This window comes from Notamacropus eugenii, chromosome 2 (assembly GCF_028372415.1).
Source record: "Notamacropus eugenii isolate mMacEug1 chromosome 2, mMacEug1.pri_v2, whole genome shotgun sequence".
NCBI classification, from domain to species: domain Eukaryota; kingdom Metazoa; phylum Chordata; class Mammalia; order Diprotodontia; family Macropodidae; genus Notamacropus; species Notamacropus eugenii.
The window spans coordinates 96,320,722-96,343,893 of NC_092873.1; the positions used below are offsets into that span (position 1 = coordinate 96,320,722).

General features: G+C 37.5%; 1 protein-coding gene across 5 annotated transcripts in view; it reads right to left on the minus strand.

Annotated features, from left to right (window-relative positions):
* BTBD9 (BTB domain containing 9) overlaps positions 1–23,172 on the minus strand; it is a 504,605-nt gene that overhangs the window by 90,772 nt on the left and 390,661 nt on the right. For all 5 annotated transcript variants that reach the window (XM_072641985.1, XM_072641984.1, XM_072641986.1 and 2 more), the window contains one exon: positions 20,628–20,735. In XM_072641985.1, the coding sequence (XP_072498086.1) occupies positions 20,628–20,735 (108 nt within the window). The remainder of the gene's footprint in view (positions 1–20,627; positions 20,736–23,172) is intronic.

The window sequence follows — 23,172 nt, forward strand, 5'->3', positions numbered from 1 at the left end:
TAAAAGATGCTATACAGATGCACCATAGTTTAGAGCTCTGCCTCAAAGATACTTCAGGTTCATGACTGTCCCTGGGCTTTTGAGCTATGCTGAATTAAATGAAGCTTTTTAAAATGGTCTTCCCTGAATTAAGAATTTATGCTCCATGCAGTAACCTGGATGCATCACTATCTGCTTCTGCAGCAGCAGCCAGCCCAAGCTGTTGAATGACTGAGCATTTCTTGGCTGGCCCCTTGAATGCCCTCAGTAACTGTGTCTATCTTGTTTCCATATGATGGGTAGCTGTGCCAACAAGGAAATGACTCAAAAGACCTTTGATTTGGGGACAAGTTGGTTATACTTTTTTTTTGGAGGAAATTTACCCCTCCCCCAGATATGAATGTTCAAGATCAGTGCTTTTTAGGGTTCACTTCTGACTCAGAATTTAGTTTGGATTAGTTTTAAACTTAATTGTCTGTACTCTTCTCCCTGCTGACAGTTTTAATCCATTGATTTCATTGTGCAAGAGAGTTGTCCTTTAATCCCATGTGAGAATTCAGAGCTTGCCTTTGTTCTTCAGCTGAGGATTTCTGCAGTGAATGTTCACAAACTGGCCCCCTGCAGGTGCCAGGCACCTGTGCTGCAGAGGGGTTTGGGTAGAAAGAACAGGAATCAGCTGACCTTAGTTTCAGCTCTAATATGGCCATAAGTCAGTTCTGTAGCCATGGCCAAGTCTCTGAACCTCAGGTTTCTTTTAATGAAATGAGGGGATCAGACTAGATGATCTCCAAAAGAACTTCTGGCACAACCTTTAAGATTACCCTCCCCCAAATTAGTATGAGCTCAAGGAGGCAAAGTAATTTTAACAGTAGTTGCAGTTAAGTCTGATTGAGAGATTAGATCTGCTACCAGGAGAAAAAAAAATAACCTATAATGTATTTGAATGCCAAAAATGATATAGAAAATAATTTTGGGGCTATTGGTTTGCATTGTCTGTACTGAGATTTCTCTTTGTTAATCTGGACAATTCAGACATGGTAGCATTAAGTTCCTTACAGGAGAGTGTTAGGCTAGTGCTTCATTCCACCTGGTCTGCTGCCACGGCAGGCATCACTAAATCAAGTCTGCTTTTCACTTAGGCCTCAACTTGCCCAGCTGCAATGACCATCCAACGCACGAGGAGAGCTGGTGACCTGTGCATTCATAAAATGTTTCTGTCCTCTCCAGCCTGAACGTCCGGCACTTCCAATTGTGAACCTGAATTCAGCTGCCACATTTGCATGCATAACGCTTTGAAAAACGCTCTTTGTGATGTTTGCTTCTCTCTTTTCTTCTAAATGAAATCACTGAAGGGCAAATTTGATTTTCAAATCAGTTTTAAAACATTTGCATCTTAAAATATAACAGTAAGGAGAGGAGGCCTTTTGTGTTACAAGTAAAAGACGAATTATTTTAACTGATACCACTGTGTCCATATTAAAAATACAAATGTTAAGACATTTTTAATGCACCAGAGAGACCTAATGGATATTAATATTTCATAAGGGAAAGGCATCTAGTCATGAGGTGTGAACTATGTGACTGCAGAAGAAGATGACTAACCTTTTTTTTTTAAGCAAGCTTTTCCAGCCTTGTATTTCAACATCTCCATCTGTTGCTCTTTCTATCTGGTAATAGATCTTTCAAATTTATGACAATATGTGTTATAGCAATCACCTCAAAGAAGTTCAAGGTGTTTAACACATTTTAATTTATTGCCATCATGTCTTTAAAATGTCCGGTGCTAAATTGCTGTTTGCAAATTATGTTCTTGGTTCTAGGACACTGAATTCAGGAACATGACAGTTTAACAATAGCATGAGGTTAATGCTGTTATTAGGAATCCTGTTAATAAAGATATAGATTATTCTGGACTTGATATGTTGGGTTAAGTTTGATAGTGCTGTCATAGCAGATGTTAATATAAAATTTTCTAGAATAGGTTGGAAAAATTCTAGCTTGTGTGTGTGGCAACATTGGTATAATCACAGGTTCCCTGATGCAGAGCTACAAATATCTTAGCATCCTGCTGTACATGAGGAAACTGAGGTACCAAAAAGTGAAATGACCGGTTAAAGGTCAACCTAGCAATAAGTAGTAGACGTGGGCTTTGAGTCCAGATCACTCCACTACAAATGCAGCTGGTGGCACAGTGGACAGAGGTGGGCTTGGAGTCAGGGAATACTGAGTTCAAATCCAGCCTTAGACACCAGCTCTAGGATAAAAGTTTGAACTTTATCTTATAAAGAGTGAGGATCTAAATTTTGAGGCTTGGGGAGGAAGGCTGGAGATGGAGAAGACATGATGATAACAACTAAGATCTATAGGGGATGGGGATACCTGTGATTTCATTTACACAGGTAATTTCCTGGATGAGGAAACACCCTCTACCTATATAAACGGTACCTTCTCAAGCACTTAAATATTGTCTTCTTGACTCAATTTCTTCAACTGTAAAACTGGGATAATAATAACACCTACCTCCCAGCGTTGTTGTAAGGATCTAATAAGATATATGTAAAACTCTTAACAAAGTGCTTGGCACATGGTAGATGCTTAAAAAATGCTTGCTCCCTTCCCATACCACACTGCTCTGCTCCTGTCCCCCTCACAATCCAGTACTCTGTAGCATACTACATGATGAAGAGACAGCATGTGACTAATGGTTGAAATGTTTTTAATTGGTTATTTTTGTATGTACTGTTTTATGTTTATGAATGAATATTAAGGATCTGAATATGCATTAGGTATAAAACTGAATGCACAAAAATCTTATTTCTAATTGAACTTGTTGCTTGATTTACCCTTGAAAATATTTTAATTTGTGTGAACAGGTGCACACAAAATTCATTTTAAGAGCTGATTTATGGAAAATATCTATTATACTACCATCTAGCTGTCATCCAATGAAATAAAATATTAAAAACACAATCCTCCAAAGATTCCCTAATTCCACCGCCACAACACTACTAAACAACCCTAGACCAAACATTCCTACTAGTAATAACCCATCTAAAGTAGCTGGGAAGGGTTACAGAATGCAACCAGCCATCTTTTAGCTCCAGCAGGTGATCACAGCGAATACTTTCCAGAGAAAGTGGGTGTCAGCTGAAAACGCAATGTGGTAATTCATAGTGTGGAAGAAAAAAATTCAGTCCTCTGCGTCTTGGGTACAAGCTTGCTAGAGACAAATGTATTAATCAATTCAATCAAACGTGGAGATAGGTAACGATCTTAATTAGATTAAGGTCGTGCCAATCTAAGTCTGGCTGTCACCCTAATCCAATCTCCAGAAGCTTCATGCTCCTTCATAGATTCTGACCCACTTTCTTTTCAGAAGTGCTTAACCTTTGGAAAGAATAATGGAAAAATGACTTCAGTGTAGGACACCATTTGGTTATTGATAATTAAGAACGAATTATAAGGATTTCTTATTTAGATTGGACCAAGGACGTCAAACTAAGATACTCTCCTAATATTCTGTAATACAGTCTAAAGCAGCATGGGAAGTGGTGATGGTGGAGGTGTTCAGTGTGCTTCCACAATAGAGAACATGATCTCTGCATCCAACACAACAGCACGCATAATCCAAACATCTTCTTCATCATAGAGGGGAAGCATGGTATAGTGGATAGAGTGAAGAAGCTGGAGTCAGGAAGACCTTAGTTTTTATTCTACTTATTAACTGGGTGTCCATGGGCAAATCACTTAACCTTACTGTGACCCAGTTTCTTTATCTGTAAAATAGGGATAACACCATTTATAGTTCCTATTTCATAGTGTTGTTGTGAAGCTTGAAAAATAGAATGTATGTAAATAATTTTGCAAATTTTAAAGCACAATATGTCATTTGATTTCTCAGGACTCTGGACAACTCTCTAAGGCTGTACACTGCTGAGAAGATACTGATTTATATAGGAAGAGGGAGTTTCATCATCCAGGAAGTTGCCTGTGTAAATGATATCTTGGTGTCCAATCCTACCCACTAGCTGTCGGCTATTATCGTCATGTCTCCAAGGCTCTTTATATGATAAAGTTCAAATTTTTATCTTTGAATCTGAACCCAACCTACCCTCTTCCTCATCTCTCTTCTACTTGAACCCTTCAATTGAGTCAAGTGTGGTCTACTCATTTCCTTTCTCCCTCAAACACCTTACACATTTCAGGATGAAGAGACAGGGACAACTGTCTTAAGAATGTAGCAGGTATTTAGTAAACATTTGTTGCCTGAATTATAGTGAGGATCAATCTAAAGAGGGTTTTCTCTGAGCCTACTCCCAGGATCAGTGAGGGATTTGTTTTGCTAGTCTCTCAGTAAATGTGCTTTAGACTGAAGGGTTACTAGGATTTTCCCAAGATCTAGTGTCTAAATCTCTGCTAGCTTGTCCTGTAGCTTTTATGTTGGTAGTCATGACAGCCTGCAGTATGGGGGCAGTATGTTTCTTACAAGCAGGTATTATAATCCTTTTCCTTAGTGAAATGGAGACATGGAATAGACATGGCTGGGGAAATACGAAGAGCTAATATAAAATCCTCTGATGTTCAAAGTCTTTCATAATGTGCTTCCTTCCCTCCAGTCTTTTCCTATTTCTCATGGTTCCCACACACGGCACCCCTGGCCCTGTTGTATTCTCTGATTCAGTGACCCTGGCCTCCTCCCTGTTCCTTTATCAAGATACTCCATCTTCCAACTCTGGGTACTTTCTGCCCTATGTCCTGGAAAGTTCTCCCTCTCTTCACTTCTGCCTTTTGGTTTCCCCAGCTTTCTTCAAGTTCCATCTAAAATCCCACCTTCTACAGGAAACACTTCCAATTCCTTTAAATTCTAGTGACCTCCCTCTGTCACTTCCTTTATCCTGTATGCAGCTTGTTTGTGCATAGTTGTTTGTATGCTGCCTTTCCTATTAGATTGCAAGCTCCTTCAGAGAAGGGGCTATTTTTTACCTTTCTCTGTATCCTCAGCACTTAGCACAGTGTCTAGCACATAGTAAGCATCTAATAAACGTTTACTGACTGATATGCTGTGTCTGTAGTTTTATAAACATTACCATCGCCCTAAGTTTGCAGTGTGGGGGCTTATATAATACCTTGACTTGCAAGTACAGCTAGAAATGGGAAAATGATACAGAAATTCAAGCCTGGTGATACGAACTTTAAACAGCTCACAAAACCATATGAACTTCATTTGGCCTTCACTGCAGCACTGAGAGAATATCAACCATACTTAGCAATATTGTTGGCAAATGTCAAAGGCAAAAATGAAATTTTTGAAGACTCATGTCAAGTAAATGGCCCCAGATCTGTAGCAAATTACTAGATGGAAGTGGACATAGAGATGGCTAGGAAGGGGGTACACCCCCTTCTTCCTGATGAGTCTCAGAGGGAAGTCAGGGAAAGGAAGAATGACAATATAAAATGATGACAACACTGATTACTTTCTAGTCATCCTGCAATTTCCTATTACTTCAAAATGTTTTCATAGCTATTACCTCATTTAATTCTCACAACATCCCTCAGAGTTGAAAGGACAGGTACTATCACTGTTTTTATGAATGGGGAAACTGAGGTTAACTGGTATTATTCCTTAGGGGCAGAGGCTCTTTCTATTAGCTGACATCATGTACATCCCACGTTGATAACAGAATTTACTCAAGAAAGGGAGAAAACTGGTGGAAAGATTCACTGTTGAATGGAACCCTCAAACTCAGGTACTATCCTGACAAAGAGATACAGATACCTTCCTAAATGATGCTCCCCTCCCCAAAATGTTCAGCCAGTGATTTTTACTTTATCCATAGAATGCGACCATTACCCACTTCAGGACAGGCATTTTACTTCTCTTTACTTCCTTAATTCAGAATTCATAAGAGCTGAATTTCAGGTATCCTTGTTCAGAATTTAGTCCTCAGTAACTCTATAACACACCCAGGTTACTTTTATTCTTTGGAGGGGGGGGGGGTCACTTTTAATTTCATCTAGAATAGAAAACTATTTGACAGAGTATTTTTTCTTAAATCAGACTTTTAACTTTGTAACATCTAACAACTTATGAAGTTTTAACCCCAAATTATCAAGAAGTTATTCAAGAGAACTGGAAGAAACAATAGCCCAATTGACTAGTAGCCAGGATAGGGAGAATCAATCAATCAATTTTTATGGCATTGTCAGAGAAGAAGAGGAGAGATTGAGGGAGAGAGTAAGGAAGACATCTAGGTTGTGAGTCTGAGTAAATGGGAAAATAGTGGTACCCCTGATTGGAATAAGAGAGTAAGGGAGAGGGGGAGAGCTGCTGGGGAAAAGACAGTGAATTCAGTTTTGGACATGTTGAGTTTAAGATGCCCATGGGACATTTAGCTCAAGATGTCTAATAAGCAGTTGAAGATTTCACTGGAAGTCATGAGGAAGATTAGAAAGAGCTAGACAAGCAGATCTGAGAATCATCTGTATAGAAATGATAACTGAAACCATAAGAACTGATTAGATTACCATGTGTGCGTTCATCCTTCATTGCCGGAGAAGATCATGCCATCAGAGAAATGATGACATGACTTGCACTTGACTTTGTTTTGAGTGAGAGAGGGCTGTGCAGGTCACCAGCCTTACTTCTTCTCCAGAGTCATCTGAATCCAGTGACCAGATATTCATCAGGATGACTGGAAATGACTCAGGATGAGGCAACTGGGGTTAAGTGACTTGCCCAAGGTCACACAGCTAGTGAGTGTCAAGTGTCTGAGATGAGATTTGAACTCAGGTCCTCCTCACTCCTGCACTGGTGCTCTATCCACTGCATCACCTAGCTGCCCCACCAAGTGAGGTAGTATAGAAAGAGAAAAGGGCTTAGGACAGAGCATTGGGGGACACTCCTGGTTAGTGGGTATGATCTCAATGAAGATCCTAAAAGAAGCCATGAAAACACAGAGAGAAGAAATCTCCTTAGAGAAGAGAGTGACTGACAATGTCAAATGCTACAAAAAGGTCAAGAAGGATAAGGATTGACAAAAGACCATTAGATCTGGCAATTAAGAGATCATTAGAAACTATAAAGAAAGCAATTTTCCTTGAAGGATCATATGATTTAGAACAAGAAGGGTCCTGAAGAGACCACCTAGTCCAAATTTTCATTTTAAAAGCCAAGGAAATTGTGGTACAGATAACTTAATACATATTCTTTCCACAACATCAAGCTATGTCATTGAGGAAAAAAAAAACAAACCCTACCTTAATTTGTCTCTAATCACTGGCATAAAGAGATAACCTCCATAGCAGGGTTGTCCTCATGTAAAATTCCTAAATAATAATCAGAATAAGAGTGCTCTCTACATTTTCTTTTTGCCTACACCTATGATTTAATTGGTACAGGAAACTCCTAGAAAGAAAATTCCCTCTACCAAAGAAGATCTACAACTATTTTGAAACTTTATAGTCTTAGAGTTGGTTGAAGTTACCCAGGATCACATAGCCAGTAAGTGTCAAAGGCAGGATATGAATCCGGGTCTTCCTGATGACTAAGCCAACTACTCACTATGCAACATTGCCTCTCATCTTGTACATATTATGAGTGTTTTTTGAACTGAAATACAAAAATTCAATTTAATTGAACTTAATACCTTAAAATGACAATTTTATGGTCATAAAAAATTACTGGAAAAAGTGTATATCAGTGATGTCAGGATGTCAAGGCTCCACAGATTTCATTTAGCAAACAGAATGTCCAGCTGGATTAAATATGCTTTCATTTTATGTCAGTATATTCCACACAATGAATGCTTTCAATTAAATTTCCAAAGCAGTTGTTCTATGGTAAGTTTCTGATTTCACAAAAGTCATGGAGATAGTGCAGCCTCATCTGAATCTGAGAAGCATAAGGATGAAATGGGATGGATGTTGCCAAATGGATGGTAATTCACTTCCTTTTGCCTGCCACTGTAAATGTCAGGGAAAGCTCCCCTTGCATCACTGATAAGTAGTCTTAACAGTGTAAAGATTTAAAGTGCTTGGGTTTTGATAATGGCAAACTGTTTTCATAAAGTACACATCTGACCTTTATGATTTGGGTGATTTTTTTTTCATTCAAAGGGAAACAAACACTCTTGATTCCACCCAGACTAGTTGTTTCAGCTCTCAATTACCTGAGACACTTCAGTTTGTTAGGAAGTTTTGTTTTGCTTTTGTTAAATTAATATTTATTTTTAACGTTCTTTTCTTTTCAAATTTTGAGTTTCAAATTCTTTCTCTTCCTTCTATCCCTCCCCCCACTGACTGAGAAGGCAAGCAATGATATCAATTGCAAATATGAAATCATACAAAACATTTCCATATGAACTATATGAGGGAAAAACGGAGAAAAATCAGAAAATTATATCTTAATTTGTACTCAGAATTCTTCATCAGTTCTCTCTCTGGAGGTGGATAGCATTTTTTCATCATGAGTCCTTTGGAATTATCTTGGATCATTATGGTGATCAGAATAGTCAAGTATTTTGCAGTTGATCATCATAATATTGCTGTTACTGTACACACTGATCTCCTGGTTCATCTCACTGTACTCTGCATCAGTTCATATAGGTCTTGTCATGCTTTGTTTTCCTGAAACCACTGGGTATAGTTCCAGGTTAGTTTTCTGAACGGTTGGACCAGTTCACTACTACAACAATTCATTATGGTACTTATTTTCCTTCGTCCCTTCCAGCACTTATCATTTCTGACAGGTGTAAGGTGGTACTTCAGAGTTGTTTTAACATGCCTTTCTTTAATCAATAGTGATTTAGAGCATTTTTATATGACTAAGATAGCTTTAATTTCTTCTCCTGAAAACTGTCTGTGCTTATCCTTTGAGCATTTATCAACTAGGGAATGGCTCTTATTTTTATAAATTTGAATTAGTTCCCTGTAGATTAGAAAAATGAGGCCTTTATTAGAGAAACTTGCTGTAAAATTTTATATTACTTCATTGTCTATGGTACCTTTTAGCAAAAAGTGGCTTCCCTGATTATCTCTTTTAATTAGGATTTTTTTTCTGTCTGAGATCATGATTGCTACCCTTGCTTTTTTATTTCAGTTGAAGCTTAACAGATTCTGCTTCAGCTCTTTAACTCTGTGTGTCCTTCTGTTTCAAGTGTGTCTTTTGTACACAAAAATTGTTGAATTTTGGTTTCTAATCCATTCTATCTGCTTCCCTTTCATGAGTTAGCTCATCCCATTCACATTCATAGTTATTATTGTGTGCCCCTCCATTCTATTTTCTTCTCTTTATCCTTCTCTCTCTTTTTTATCCTATTTCTCCTCAAAAATCTGTAGTGTTTCTGATCACTGCTTCCCTTAATTTGTCCTCCCTTTCATCACTGCTCCCCACATATTTCCTCTCCTATTTCCCTATTGGGTAAGAAATTTTTATACCCAACTGAATGCATGCATGCATACATACATACATATTTTTTTCTCTTCTTCTTTGAACAAATTCCAATGAGAATGAGGATCAAAAATTGCCTACTGCCTCCTCCATTTACCCCTCCGCTATAAAAGCTCTTCCTTGTATGCTTTTTTTTGTGAGAAATTTTTTCTCATTCTACTTCTCCATTCCCCTTTCTCCCAATGCATCTCTCTTTCCCACGTCTACATTTTTTTTTTAAAGATCATTCCAATATAATGGTCCTCAAGCCCTTTGTAGACTACCTCTAAGTGACCTAATAATGATAAAGTTCATGGATGTTACACGTATTCTCTTCCCAAAAACAAATGTAAACAGTTAACACTACTGAATCTGTTACAGTTTCTCTTTCATGTTTACCTTTTTCTGCTTCTCTTGAGGTTTCTGCTGAAATGTCAAATTTTCTATTCAGTTTTGGTCTTAAGAAACGCTTGGAAGCCTATTTCATTAAATATCCATTTTCTCTTCTGAAGGATTATATTCAGTTTTGCTGGGCAGGTTATTTCTGATTGTAATCCTAGCTCCTTTGCCCTCCAGAACATCACATTCCAAACTTTCTGCTCCCTTAACATGGAAGCTGCTAAATGTGTGACCCTGATTGTGCTTCCATGATATCTGAATTGTTTCTTTCTGGCTGTTTGCAATATTTTCTTCTTGACCTATGGCCTCTGGAATTCGACTATAATATTCCTGGGAATATTCCTTGTTGTTTGCTCATTTTTCTACCCTATTTCTTGACACTGAACTTTACGATAAAGTTGGACCCTGCTCATTTAGAGTTGGGGGAAGGATCAACGTGCCAGACTTCTGGCTTTTTTGTGCTGTTTTCAGGGTTAGTTCTGGAGGGTCCGCAAGTTTTCATTGTTTCCCAAGTGGTGTTATCCTGGGAAAAGTGTATTCAGTGCTCTCCTTGTCCAAGCCCCGGTCTTTACCCAGAAAGGGATCCTGTTCTCCTGCAGCCATGAGTACTAGTGCTCCTCTTGGCCCTGGAACTGCGTCCAGGTCCTCTAATTTACTATAGCTGCAAGTGCCAGCACTCCTCTTTATACTGGAACCATGACAAAGAACTGCTTATGGGCAACAGAGCTGCTAATTGGCACCACATGCACTCAGTGCTAGCAAAGAGTCCCCTGTGATCTCTTTCTGACCAGTGGTCCAACCTCCTTATTGTCACTGGGTGTGAGGTCCTGAAGGTGTTGTTGCTATCCCAGCTCCTCCAAGGCCCCCTGCTGGTGCTACTGCTATATTTTGGCCATGTGCCTAACCTGATGTTAGCAGACCTCTCCTGTGTACCTCCTAAGTTGTCTTAGGCTGGAAGAATGTCTCATTCTGGCTTTTTTTGGGCTTTGTCCTTCTAAAATTTGATTTGAGGCATTATTTTAAAGTTGTTTCAAGTACAATACTAGATGGATTCATCTATGTCCTGCCCTTTACTTCACCATCTTGGCTCTGCCTTCCCCCTGCCTAAGTCTTGTTAATATGTATGAAACCTCCTTAAACAAACTATAAGCTTCTTGATGGCAGGAATACAACCTTTTCTCTTGTTTCTACCTCTGAATAGTATTCTATGCACAACAGAAGATGAAGTCATGATTCTGATGGACGAATCTGAACTTTTCACTGAAAGGGCATAGTCATTTTGAGCAGGGGCCAGCTTGTGATTTCTGAACATTGGCTACTACTGTTCACTGACATCCGAGCTTTAAAAAGTCACCGGCATTCAAGTGCCATGCAAGAAATCTGAAGGAAGGCCAACTCTGTGACAGATAAATGACATTAACTAGCAGTAATGAAAGTACCAGGACTCCCATCATCATGATTTATAAGACTTCTTCTGGTACCACAAAATCAACACTGTGGGTAGCTGCTGGCCTTGTTCAAGCTTGTTAGGGGTAAGTGGTTACTAGAAGGCAGTGAGAAAAGGATGACTAGATAATGCAAAGTATGCACTGAAAAGGAGGGAACGAAGCCTAACAAGAAAACACTATGGATTTATTATATAAAAACACTGCATTTTATGAGGTTCTAAGCCTTACAGGAAAGTTAAAAAAAAAAAGACTGAAGGATACAGGGAAGATGGTCATGTAATAGCTTGTATCCATTTCTGTACTAAGCACACTTTAAAATTAAAATTTAAAAATCAGAACAATAATACTTCCTGACTTTATTCACTGAGGACAAATGAGACTGCACCACTGCAGCATTATCTTCCTTCTGTGTTAGTCTTCCATAGGATGAGTTCACTTTATACTTAAGATATAATCACTTGTATGAAATTTAAAACAATAACTTGAGACCTGGCAGTTTTACCATTCAAGTTACTGGGCTAAGCTTCAAAATCCTAATCCCTAGAGGAAAAGCACAGCCAGAAGACAGCTAAGGAGGGCTTAAGAATATTTTATCTATCTATATATGTATGTATGTATGTATATATAGTCATTTTATTATTAATAGCCAGTTTAGAAACATTTTATTTAACTTAGATTTTTAAGGAAAGATTAGGACATTAAATATTTTGGAAACACTTAAACTTATGAAACATCTTAATAATCTGTCTGGCAAAAAAAATAACAATTCTTTGAAAATGCATCATACTGACTGAAAATATGTTTTGTGCTACCACAAAAAAAGCAAGCAAAAATCTTCTAGTATCAAGGATAAGTGGAAAATTACTACTTATTATACAGTGATACACAGTTTACAGAAACTCTAAGCGCTCATTACAAACTGAACATCACACTTATCATCCGAGAGGGCAGTCACCACAGGAGTATAACAAGACACATTTAATTCTATGGGGTTCCTATGGGTGAGATTATTGTTCCAAACACAAAAGGAACAAAAAGAACTGGATTTGCTGAATGCTAGCTACAATACTACTATGTCTATGAAACACTCCTGAGATCAAAGGGACACTCAAAAATCCCAGTGCTTATCTGGAAAAAGAAAAAATAGTATAGTTCTCCATCAATACCAACCCCACTCACATGGAACATCTGGTTTTTGAGGGCTTTCATCAATTTTTTTTTCAACTAATTTATTCAAATAGGTTCTAGTCCAGGTTTACCAAGATACAATTTGTTTTCTAACTGGAAAGCATAATGGTTAGTATTAGGAAGGATGAGGTTTTGGGAAGTACCACTTGTGTGGCAGACAGATATGTTTTAAAAGGCTTATAAAATGTCTCAGGAAGATCAGGGTCATATCCAGACACCCTTACTGCTCTATAAGATGGATACACCTATCATCCTTCTAAGAACAATGCAATGATAAAGGATATTACTAGAGGTGAGGAGGTGTAGGGGAACTTATTGACAGAAGAACTCTGGTTTGGGGGCAAGGAAGTGGTGGGAGAAGAAGGGAAGAATTTGAATGTGGTGACAGAGTTCTCTTTCAAGTCAAAGGACTACTTACCAGACTATAATTTTCTATTAGGTCTTTCTTGTTTATACAAGAGAAGGATGGGTCACTCAGTTCTGAGCTATCCCCAGTCATGGTAAGCCAAACTCCTAATATGCTGCTTAATATTACAGAGTGGGGATTTTAGGCAGATGTGGTTATCTCCTAATCTGTTGTACTCCTATAAAAACTTGAGTTTTTTCATTTATTACACCTCAGCTTTTTGAATCTAGACTAGGTAGACTGGGACAACTTTAAAACATCTTGCTAGTGGATTGATGGGATAAAAGGTCCTCCCATCATAATAATTTTAGAACCAGTTCAGAATCATATTTCATAACCTATGTTTTCTGGAAAGAGACACTGACTGTTAGATATTACACTTTAACCAAGTGATAATATTAATAAAGGAAAAGAGAAGATAAGACAAAGGAAGAAAACTGTACGTTGGAATAGTTGGCAGTTTTCTACCACAGGATCAGAATGGTTTAGAGCAATCTGTGCCTTGCCATCTCTTATCTCCTTGCAAATCCAGATAGTTAATTAGCATTAATGTAAGAACACCATATTCATGCAAATGTGAAGGTAACAAATATGAAAATCTAACAAGAAGTACAAAAATGAATTTATGTGATTATATATGCACAGTACAGAGAATTTCTTCCTGAGAACCTCACTGGTTAACATTTTTTGAGGCCCCCTGGTTTTCCAGCCAGTTCTGAAAACAGGTACAAGACATGGTTCCCTGCTCTCATGGAGCAATATATTTATACCGATGTGGTTTCTGGGGCCACACAGTTTAATCTATTAAAAGCACCTTAAACTAGACATAAGGTAGGATACAAGGGACTTAATGCTGCATTTGTACAAGCTTAAAATTCGGCAGTGCTGGTTGTGATTTTCTTAAGGAAAAATATCCAAGATATATAGAAGATACTTAAAAGAAACATCTCCTGAGTTTCCTCCTCCTTAAGTATTTCAGAGAAAAGAATATGTATCTTTTAACTCTACCACTTAGTGTTTACAATCTTCTGGAAGATTCAATAAGTCATCTAAGAATATGGAGAGGACCAAAACATATAAGTAATGACCACTCAACCAAAATGCAGATAGAAGTATCACATTTTTCTCTACCTAGGCCATAGACTCCAAGACAGGAAGTAAAGGATATTTAAAAATCTAACAATCTAGGAATGTTAGAAGAGGAAATAATCTTAGACACCAACTAATGTCCTTAGCCCTATCTTTTGCACATGTAGAAAGTAAGGCCCAAATCTTTACTAGAGAAAAAAAAAATCACCACGTCCTGGGATGGCCTGAAGTTAGGGAAACTGAAAAAATCTATTTCATGTCCCCATTGTACCAAGGATTCCAAACCTCTATAGAAAATCAGTGTTTGACAATTCTTCCAGTACACATAGGTTAACAAAGGTCTTTGTGAGACTGTACTGTTATATGAATCTAAGTAAAGAAGTGAAAGGTGTGTTAGCTACTTTCTCAAAAGCAGCTGGTAAATGTATGCTTTTCCAGCAGATCACCACTTTGAAATTATACTATAAAACCTAGCAGAAAATGTTTACTATTGATGCTCAGTATCTAATTTATAATACCATGGTGAAATCTGATTACACTTTATTTCCAACAGTCATGAAAAGAAAATGTCAATTTTGGGAAAAATATGTTTTTAAGAATCTTTGGTTGGAACTCAGTAAAAACATATTACATATACAACTCCAGATTATTCATGCTGACAGGTGCCAGAAAGATCATGAAAATTTAAAATCCACAGATAATCCTCATTTTGGAAAATCATTTCAACTTCCTAACAAACTTCTTTGTTTTCACTAGAGTTGCTGGCAAGGGAAAAAGTGAAGGACCTGAATTTAACTTCTTTCCCCCTTTTGGGGCATGAAAATGGCCAAATGAATATGGCAATGATTTTTTTTTTTTTAATAGCAAGCATGAGGAAGAGGGAGGAAAAAGAAATATAGAAACTCCACACACTGAGTAATAAAACTGGGTGATCTAAAGTCAACTACTTATTGACACTTTTAATGTTACTTTTTTGACTATGAATTATGGTACAGCTAACAGGCTAGACAATATAACACTGTAGAAACTCCTGAAGCAGTAATGGTCATCTGTAACAATGTATGAGGTGACTCACATGCAAGGACACACAGTAAGTAGATTAACCGTCACTGACCATTATACCTTGCCTCCATTGTCGGGCTATACTTTTTCTGACCTGAATCTCATATATGACCTTTTTTTTTTAATTTAAAATTTTTATTTTCAGTTCCAAATTCTCTCTCCCCTCTCTTATTCATTGAGAAGGCAAAAAATGCAAAATTCATTATACATATGGAGTAATGCAAAACATACTTTGACATAATTTATGTTGCATTAAAAAAAAAGAAAAATAAAGAGGAAAAAAATAGGCTTCAACAGGCACTGAGAGTGTAGCACTTTTCTATCTTTAGTTAGTCTTATATACGACACATTGATCTCAAGTTTGGTGGCAACTTTTGTGAAAAAAGCCTAGTGATCCTTTGTGTTCAAAACTTGTCTATCAGGTGGCTGGGCTTAAAGACTCATTTATCCAGAAAGCTTCCTTAGACTAACAATACCCCATATTGTATTAATCACACTGATTTATGCGAATTTGATTAATATATTGGAAAAAATCTGACAATCTATGCAAGGTTGGGTCTTTTCATCATGGACATCCCTCCATCCCCATCTTTTGCCAAAGGAGTAAAGCTTACTGTATTTAATAAGCTCAAATCTTTAAGCATACAAAAGAAAAAACTTCATTTTGAACATTCAGGTGTGATTAGAGAAAAGAGGAACTTTAGGGAGGCCATATTTTAAGTAAAACTATATAGTGAGCCCCTCCAAACCTAAGCCAAGATAACAATGGCCAAGTGGTATAGTGTGGAAAGGAATAAGAAAATGCTTACAAATAGGGCTCAGGAACAGATCTGGCTCTCAGAAGGCAGATTCAGTAGTTTTGGTCAAATATTATTTTATCATTAACTTGGAAACCTGACTATTACCAGACTTGGGCTTTATATTTTTCTTCTGAAATTTAGGGTTTGTTGTCAGCAGATTCTTCTAACAAGTACATGGTTCTTTATTCTTCAAGACCTAAAACTCTGGCAAACATCACAAATGTTTGCCCATTTCTCCCTTTTTAATAAAAGAACAGAACATGACTGTTTTTTTCATTACTGTCATATCGTGTAGAGAAAAATAGAATTAAAACTGAAAAGAGAAAAACAGAACCTCCATCTAGCATTTAAAAAGTGACAATTACACAACCAGAGTCGATTAATTGGCTCCTATTTCCAGATGACAGTGAGCAAGCAAACACTCTCTTCAAACCTCATAAATAACTATCCCCTAAGCTCTACCTCCCAGTCCTTCCTTTGCATGCAGTTTGCATGCAGAGGTAATCCAAGGAGAGCTTGCACTGCCTTTTACTGCAGTTTCTGAAGAGAAAATGATTCTTCAGTATAGTAATGGGCATTACAACACCACAATTTTATTACTCTGAAGATTAAAATACCACTGAAAGGGAACTCTGGGCACCTAGGTAAAGTGACAATGTTAAAGAGCCCTGTTCCACTAAAATCTCTCTTTAAACATCACCAGGCAAAATGAGTGAGTGCTTTTCCATTTCACTTGCCAGTCACCCAAACACATTTGAGCAATGAACTCATGTTACACAAACTGAAGACTTAGTCGTTCTGAGGATCAAACAACCTTAAGAAATGGAGCTGGAAAGAACAAGGTTTTCTTAACCTGATAAGCTGAGAATGGCAAAAAAAAGAGGTCGTAGAAAATTGTAGGCAAAGTAAATTGTTTGGGTTTAAATGTTCGCTTTTTTAATACTGCTGCACTTTGAAGGAATTTATCGAAGCTGTACCTTTCCACCTTTAATTCATCCTGCTGTCCTCAGCACCTGCAACACTTAAAACAAGAAAACTGACTCCTTGTTCTGAAATCCCAAAGAAAGACAGTGCTCAAGTTTCAGAGGCCTGGATAAGCAGAGGAATGGCAGGTCCACCCAGGTCAAACTGAATGACATTTTAGAAGAAAGATCTTAGCTGTGTGGGATGGTTTTAATAATGTTTTTTCCAAATGGCATGTGTAAACTAGCTATACCTTCCCTTCCCAGGAATCATGGTATGTATATGAAGGGAACCTTTCTAAAATTAGGATGCTGTAGGAACAGAAAATGGAATAGAAGGTACCTCCAAGAAAAAGTGTGATTCAATAAATCAGGCAGGTCAATAAGCCCAAAAATAACCAAAAACACAGAAGCAGAGGTTTGTGACAAAAACAAAGGGAATAGTCCCACAACTATAATTTGGTTCTCAGGAGGATAATGGGTACATGGAGAACATCATTTGAGTGCCTACTCTAATGAAACAACCTGTGCTTTCACCACTAATGGCTGGTCAGTGGGTGACTACAGTGTATAGAAGGGGTAGCTTAAGGACACCAATAAGCTGCTGGATCTATTGAACATTTCTTTAATTTTTCTAGTTTACTGGAGATGCACAAAGTAAACACAGGATGTGTAAATTTGGAGTACCCACCCCCAAAATTCATACGGACTATCTGTGCCCAACCTGTAGTAAAGCATTCCAAGCTTGTATTGGTCTGATCAGCCACAGGTGGGCACACTGAAACCTCACTTTTTCATGTCATTTTGGTTCTCTTTGAAAATGAAGGACAACAACCAATCTTACTGGAGATGGTATGTAAATAATGCCATTCTGTTAATATGTACTCCTTATATAATGGCAAGGGCAAATGTCTTTTAAAACCAGTAACAAAATCCTTTTAATTTAGTGTTGAGTTTAATTTAGAGTTGTCTTTAATCAACAACAAATAATCTTTAACAAATCAACACAACAAAATTAAGAGCTACAGAAGAGCCTTTTAACCAGAGCAGTTTGGATGATGAACTTAGTAGATTGAAATAATAAATTTGGTTTGGATGAAAATTTGAAGGAGTCTAAAAACAAACATACAATACTCAGTGGTCCAGACAATAAACTCAGATTCCATAATTTAAAAAATCATAATTAACAGTGGATTTTAGGTTCTTATTTTTAACTAAAAACTTTTTATAGTATTCAAGTCTTGAACTCATAAGATCACTAATGCCATGGAAGACAGAATTTAATTTAAAGATAAACTAAAGAAATAGTCAAAAATTAAACAGATGAATATGGACAAATGGGGAGTACACTTCAGTAGAAAAAGCAATTTAACTACTTATCATAAGGAAAAATTGTCTAGAATTCAGCACTTCTTAAACTACGGATCTCTACCCTATATGGTGTCATGATCTACAGTTTAAGAAGTGCAGAGGGGTTGGGAGTAGAAAAAGTTTAAGAAGCCTTGGACACATGCCAACAACAAAAAAGAAAGGGAAAAAAAAAGACTGAAGGTTGAAGGAAAGGTTACGTCCTAGGGGACCAAAAGCTAAATATTCAGCATATGGGGCTGCTCTAGAATACTGTATTGTATATTGTAATCTGTACTTCCTACCATATTTGTACATCAATGAAACCTTTTAGTAGGGTACTGTATTTATTTAGTTTAAGGCTTCATAAGTTTATGCAGTATTTACTTAGGGAGAATCTAGAAGAAAACCTTTTGGTTGGACCCAGCTAGGTACAATACTTTGGAGAGGCAAGGGGATTGACAGAATGGTCTTTTGACAGCCTATAAAATTCCATTTAAAGCACAACTTATGTATTCTCAATAAAGGACAGCCTACAATTTTTAAAGCTAATCAGTCGATCTCTTGAGGTCTGCTCTGGGGTATCTTTGTAAAAATATAAAAACTCTCTTCTATTATCATCTACACATTTCTCAGGAACTAACTAGAAAATGGGAAGCATGATGAATTCAGGCTGTGCCTGTAATCACAAAATGATATGCTCCAGTTCCAGTGATTTTTAGTGTGTTAATAGCTAGTTGCCTTTCTGTTATTACTCTTGTTCTTCTAATGTATTATTTATTTATTAATTTGTAAAACACTTATTGCTGTAGTGCTAAAGAACAAAAAGTTAAAAACTTAAATTATTCAAAGCTAACAAGTAAGGGAACAAAAAATGAAGAAAAAAGATGAAGACAACTTAATGCAGAGCTACTGCCAGACGATCTAACAAATGAGCTGCTTTCCAAATCAAGAAACAAAAATCCCTTAAATCAAATGCAAAAACATTATATGCTCTTAGTGTACAAACCCTTACTGAACTCAAATGATATGTGGAGTCCTATAATAGGGAAATAAAAGAGAAGATCGGATCCCTGCCCTTATACTTCTACGGAATAGTGAGCAGATGTCCTTAAGGTACAACAGTGGGGCTATAATACTGTTTTGTAAAATAAGAAATGTAACTAGTAAAACGCGAGGGTAACTGGTGGTAGGATTTTAAATGCTCTGATTCCAACTGGACAGCTAGCTGTTACTCAGATTTATGCTGTTCTCCTGTACCTCTGTGACCATAATATCCCGCACAACTGGAACCCACCCATCTTCTCCCTGCCTCTATAACCTCCACCCTGGTAACATCTCATCTGATCTAATTCTTTCCCACAAAGCCTGTTCAGGTAGCATGTTTTTTTTCAATGAAGTGTCCCTGGATCCTTGGAAATAGAAGTGATCTCTCTTTCCTTTTAAATGCTTACTGAATGGGAACCCCTCCTCACAAAAAACAAAACCTATGTTCTTAATAAAATTAAAGCTTCAATAACACAAAAGGTAAATTTCCTTCCAAATGCTTAGGAGGAGTTGACTCCCCAGGGCAGGACTTCTTAGCATTTTTGAGGCACACCTCTTCAGCCATCTGGTAAGGTTTATGGATCCCTTCTTAGAAACAAGTTTTTAAATGCATAAAATACATAAGATTACAAAAGAAACCAATTATAGTGAAATATAGTTATTTACATGTTAAAAAAAAGCCCCAACAAGTTCATAAACCTCAGGTTAAGAACTATTAGGCCCTAAAGTCTTTGGATATTTACATACAACTACTTCAGTGACAAAAGCTATCTAAATCACTACAGATGCATCTATAGGTCTATACATATATACACACATATACTCATGAGAGCTTTTGGGGGTTACTTTTGGGTGAATTCTTAGTACTTTGCAAAGTCCAATTTCATAAATGGGGAGCCAAAGTCTACCAGGCAACCATGCCAATTCAGCAAAAGTGTGGAAAATTTTCCTAAGGCAGCACATCCTGGGCCATTCAAAACCTACTAGAATCATTCTAATTACCTTTGTCTACAATGAGATGATCAACTGTAAACAGCAAGAGGAACCCTGATGTAATGGGTATCAAATGGCTCTGTTTAGCTTTGTATAACCCTGTTGGTATCTCCTAGGGACCTCTTAAGTTGCAGGGGATCCCTGTGGTTTAGAAGGTGACATAGGCCCTAAATAAACACAGAGATGATGTAAACAATTAAAGGTAGTAAAGACCCTTCCTAACCTAGAAGAGTATGAGAGTACAGCAAGGTCCTGGAATTAGTCCCCTAAGTGTGGGCACCATTATAGCAAATTCCTCTAAATAAGAAAACAGACTTAATAAAATCAAACAAAATATTTAGCCAGGGAAAGACAAACTAGTTGGGTCATCTTCTTTTTTAATTTGTTAATTCTAGTAATTTTGATTAATTGGAACTTCCTAACTGCACATAAGAGACTGTACTTTTCTTCTGAATGAATCCCTATAAGAATATAACTTACTTGCAGGGCAATTTGGTTTTGTCTGCCACCATGGTCCACTGTTGTTGATTGGTGGAAACTTCAATGTAGTAGCTGTAGCTTCGATCATCACAGTCCCAAAGTAATAACCTGAACAGAGAGACATTAAGACATTATTAGTATAGAGAAAAAGTAGAACACTTGTGTGAACTGAGGCAGAGTGAAAAAAGCAGAACTATGAGAATAACAGATACAACTACAACAATGTAACTTAAAAAACACAAAACAGACAAATACTAAGAGATTTCAAAAATCAGATGCAATGCGTAGGTGATGAAATATACTTCCCTCCTCTCCTCTCCATAGAGAGGTGATAGTCTATAGATGTAGTATGTTCTATAAGTTTCTAGAAAAAGTCATTCTGTCAACTGACTTTACTTAACTGATTTTTTTTTTAATTAAAAAAGAAGGGATAAAGAAGGGATCTAAGGCAGGGGGGAGGATTACTGGGAAATGCCTGAAGTATAAATTATTAGTAATACTTTTTTTTTTAAACACAGAGGAAGTCAGGGAGATGTTCATGAAACCAGGTTCTTTCTGATCTAGTTGCTTCAGGAGGCTTTAGGCATGGAGGACAGCCACATTTACAGAGACCCATTCTTCCCCATCACACTATCAGGATAAGATATCTAGAGAACAAATAGCCAGGGGAACAGAAAGGGCAGTCCCCCCAAAAAAGCATAAAGAGGGAATGGAAATGGTTCAGTGTGAGAAAATGGGTCTTATCAGTAACTGTTAACCCTACCAACAATCCATGGAAGCAAAATTATTACTCCAAGAACCAATGGCAAAGAGGATCTTAGGTGTCCCACAGTTCTGCTTTCTAAATGTCTCAACTGTAGGTGACAAGCCAGCTGAAAGACCTGACTGCTCCCTATGACTCTTAGACCTTCACTTCAAATACCCAGGATGAAAAATTTAAGTGATCCTAGAGATTAAAAAAAAAAAAAAAGAAAAAATAAAAAGCCAATACCGGTCATCATGGGCTCTTGCCCACTATTCTGTGACATTTAGAATGACTTTTACCATGTTCTTCCCAACTTTTCTTCATCCATAAGGTTTTACCTAAACTAGAGTTTTTCACAAGTCTTTGCAAACATGGTCCCAAAGACAGAGTCTCCGGTTTAAAAAAAAGAAATAAAGTACTGTTTATTTGGAGGCTGATCAGACAAAAATTTTGGCTTTTGCTATTTCTCCACAGGTTACAAACCTTAAGAATGCCATTCAAGGTGAAACCTATAATCCATTCAAACTACGGTTCTGGATCTGGCATTTCCATCCAAACTAGTGTTCTGGATCTGGCATTTGCAAAAGAGCATATCCCAGGGACCTATTCAAAGGCAAGGTGGTTCTTGACATCACTCTTATGATGTTTTCCCATAAGAGCCCATTATGAATCTGTAACAGAAAGGGAACTTTCCAAGAGTTAGAAGACCTCAGTTCTATTTTTTTAGTCCTGGTTATGACGCTAAATGGTGACATGAAGTTAGCTAGCAAGTCAGTTACCTTCTGTGGTTATATCTCTCTTTTCTGTAAATCACAGCATCGCAAGAGTCTGAGACACCTCAGCAATTATCTGCTCCATTTCATCTATTACATGTCTGACTCTGTGACCCCCGAGGATTGCAGCCCACCAGGGCCACTGTCCTCCAGTCTCTCTCAAAGTCTGTCCAAGTTCATGTTTGTTTTTTCCATGACACTTTCTCTCCATCTCAACCTCTGTGGTTCCCTTTGCCTTCAATCTTTCCCAATATCACAGATCTATTAACTTGTCCAGCTTGGAGATACAGCCCCCTTTGAAGTTCCGTTCTGCTTCAGCACAGATGGAATTATCAGGGAATTTTCTGTTACTGAACCTAAATCTGCCTCTTCATAACTTCCACATGTTTTTTGCTCATGGTTTTGCTCTCTGAGGTCAAACAGAATACAGTGAATACCTCCTCCACATGACATCCTACAAACATATGAAGACAGTGATCATATCTCTTCTTTGAGTTTTCTCTTCTCCAAGTGAAACATGTCCAGATTTTAAAACCAATTTTCATATGACATGGATTCAAGGCCCTTCATCACTCTGACTGCTTTCCTTTGTTCTCCAGATGATCAATATTCTTTTTAAACCAAAGCGCTCAGAACTTAATACAACACTGCAGATGAGATCTGATGAGGGTACAAGATGCAGCAGGACCTCAGCTCCTAATTTTGAGAAGCCCTGCCAAGAGGACGTTAATTTTTTTTGCTTGTTTTGACAAACTGCCGATTCATATTGTGCTTGAAGTCCATCAAACCCCCAGATCTTTTTCAGAACAACTGCTCCATTTAGGCCTTCTCCAAGTTATACTTAAGAAGCTGATTATTTTTGTTTACCCAAATGCAAGACTAGCCACTATCTTTATTGAATTTCATCTTATTTAGATTCAGCTCAAGGTTATGACTGTCAGGATCCTTTTGTATTACAATTCTGTTACCCATTCTGTTAGCTTTCCCTACCAACTAGATGGTTATCTGTGAATCTGAGGAGTATATC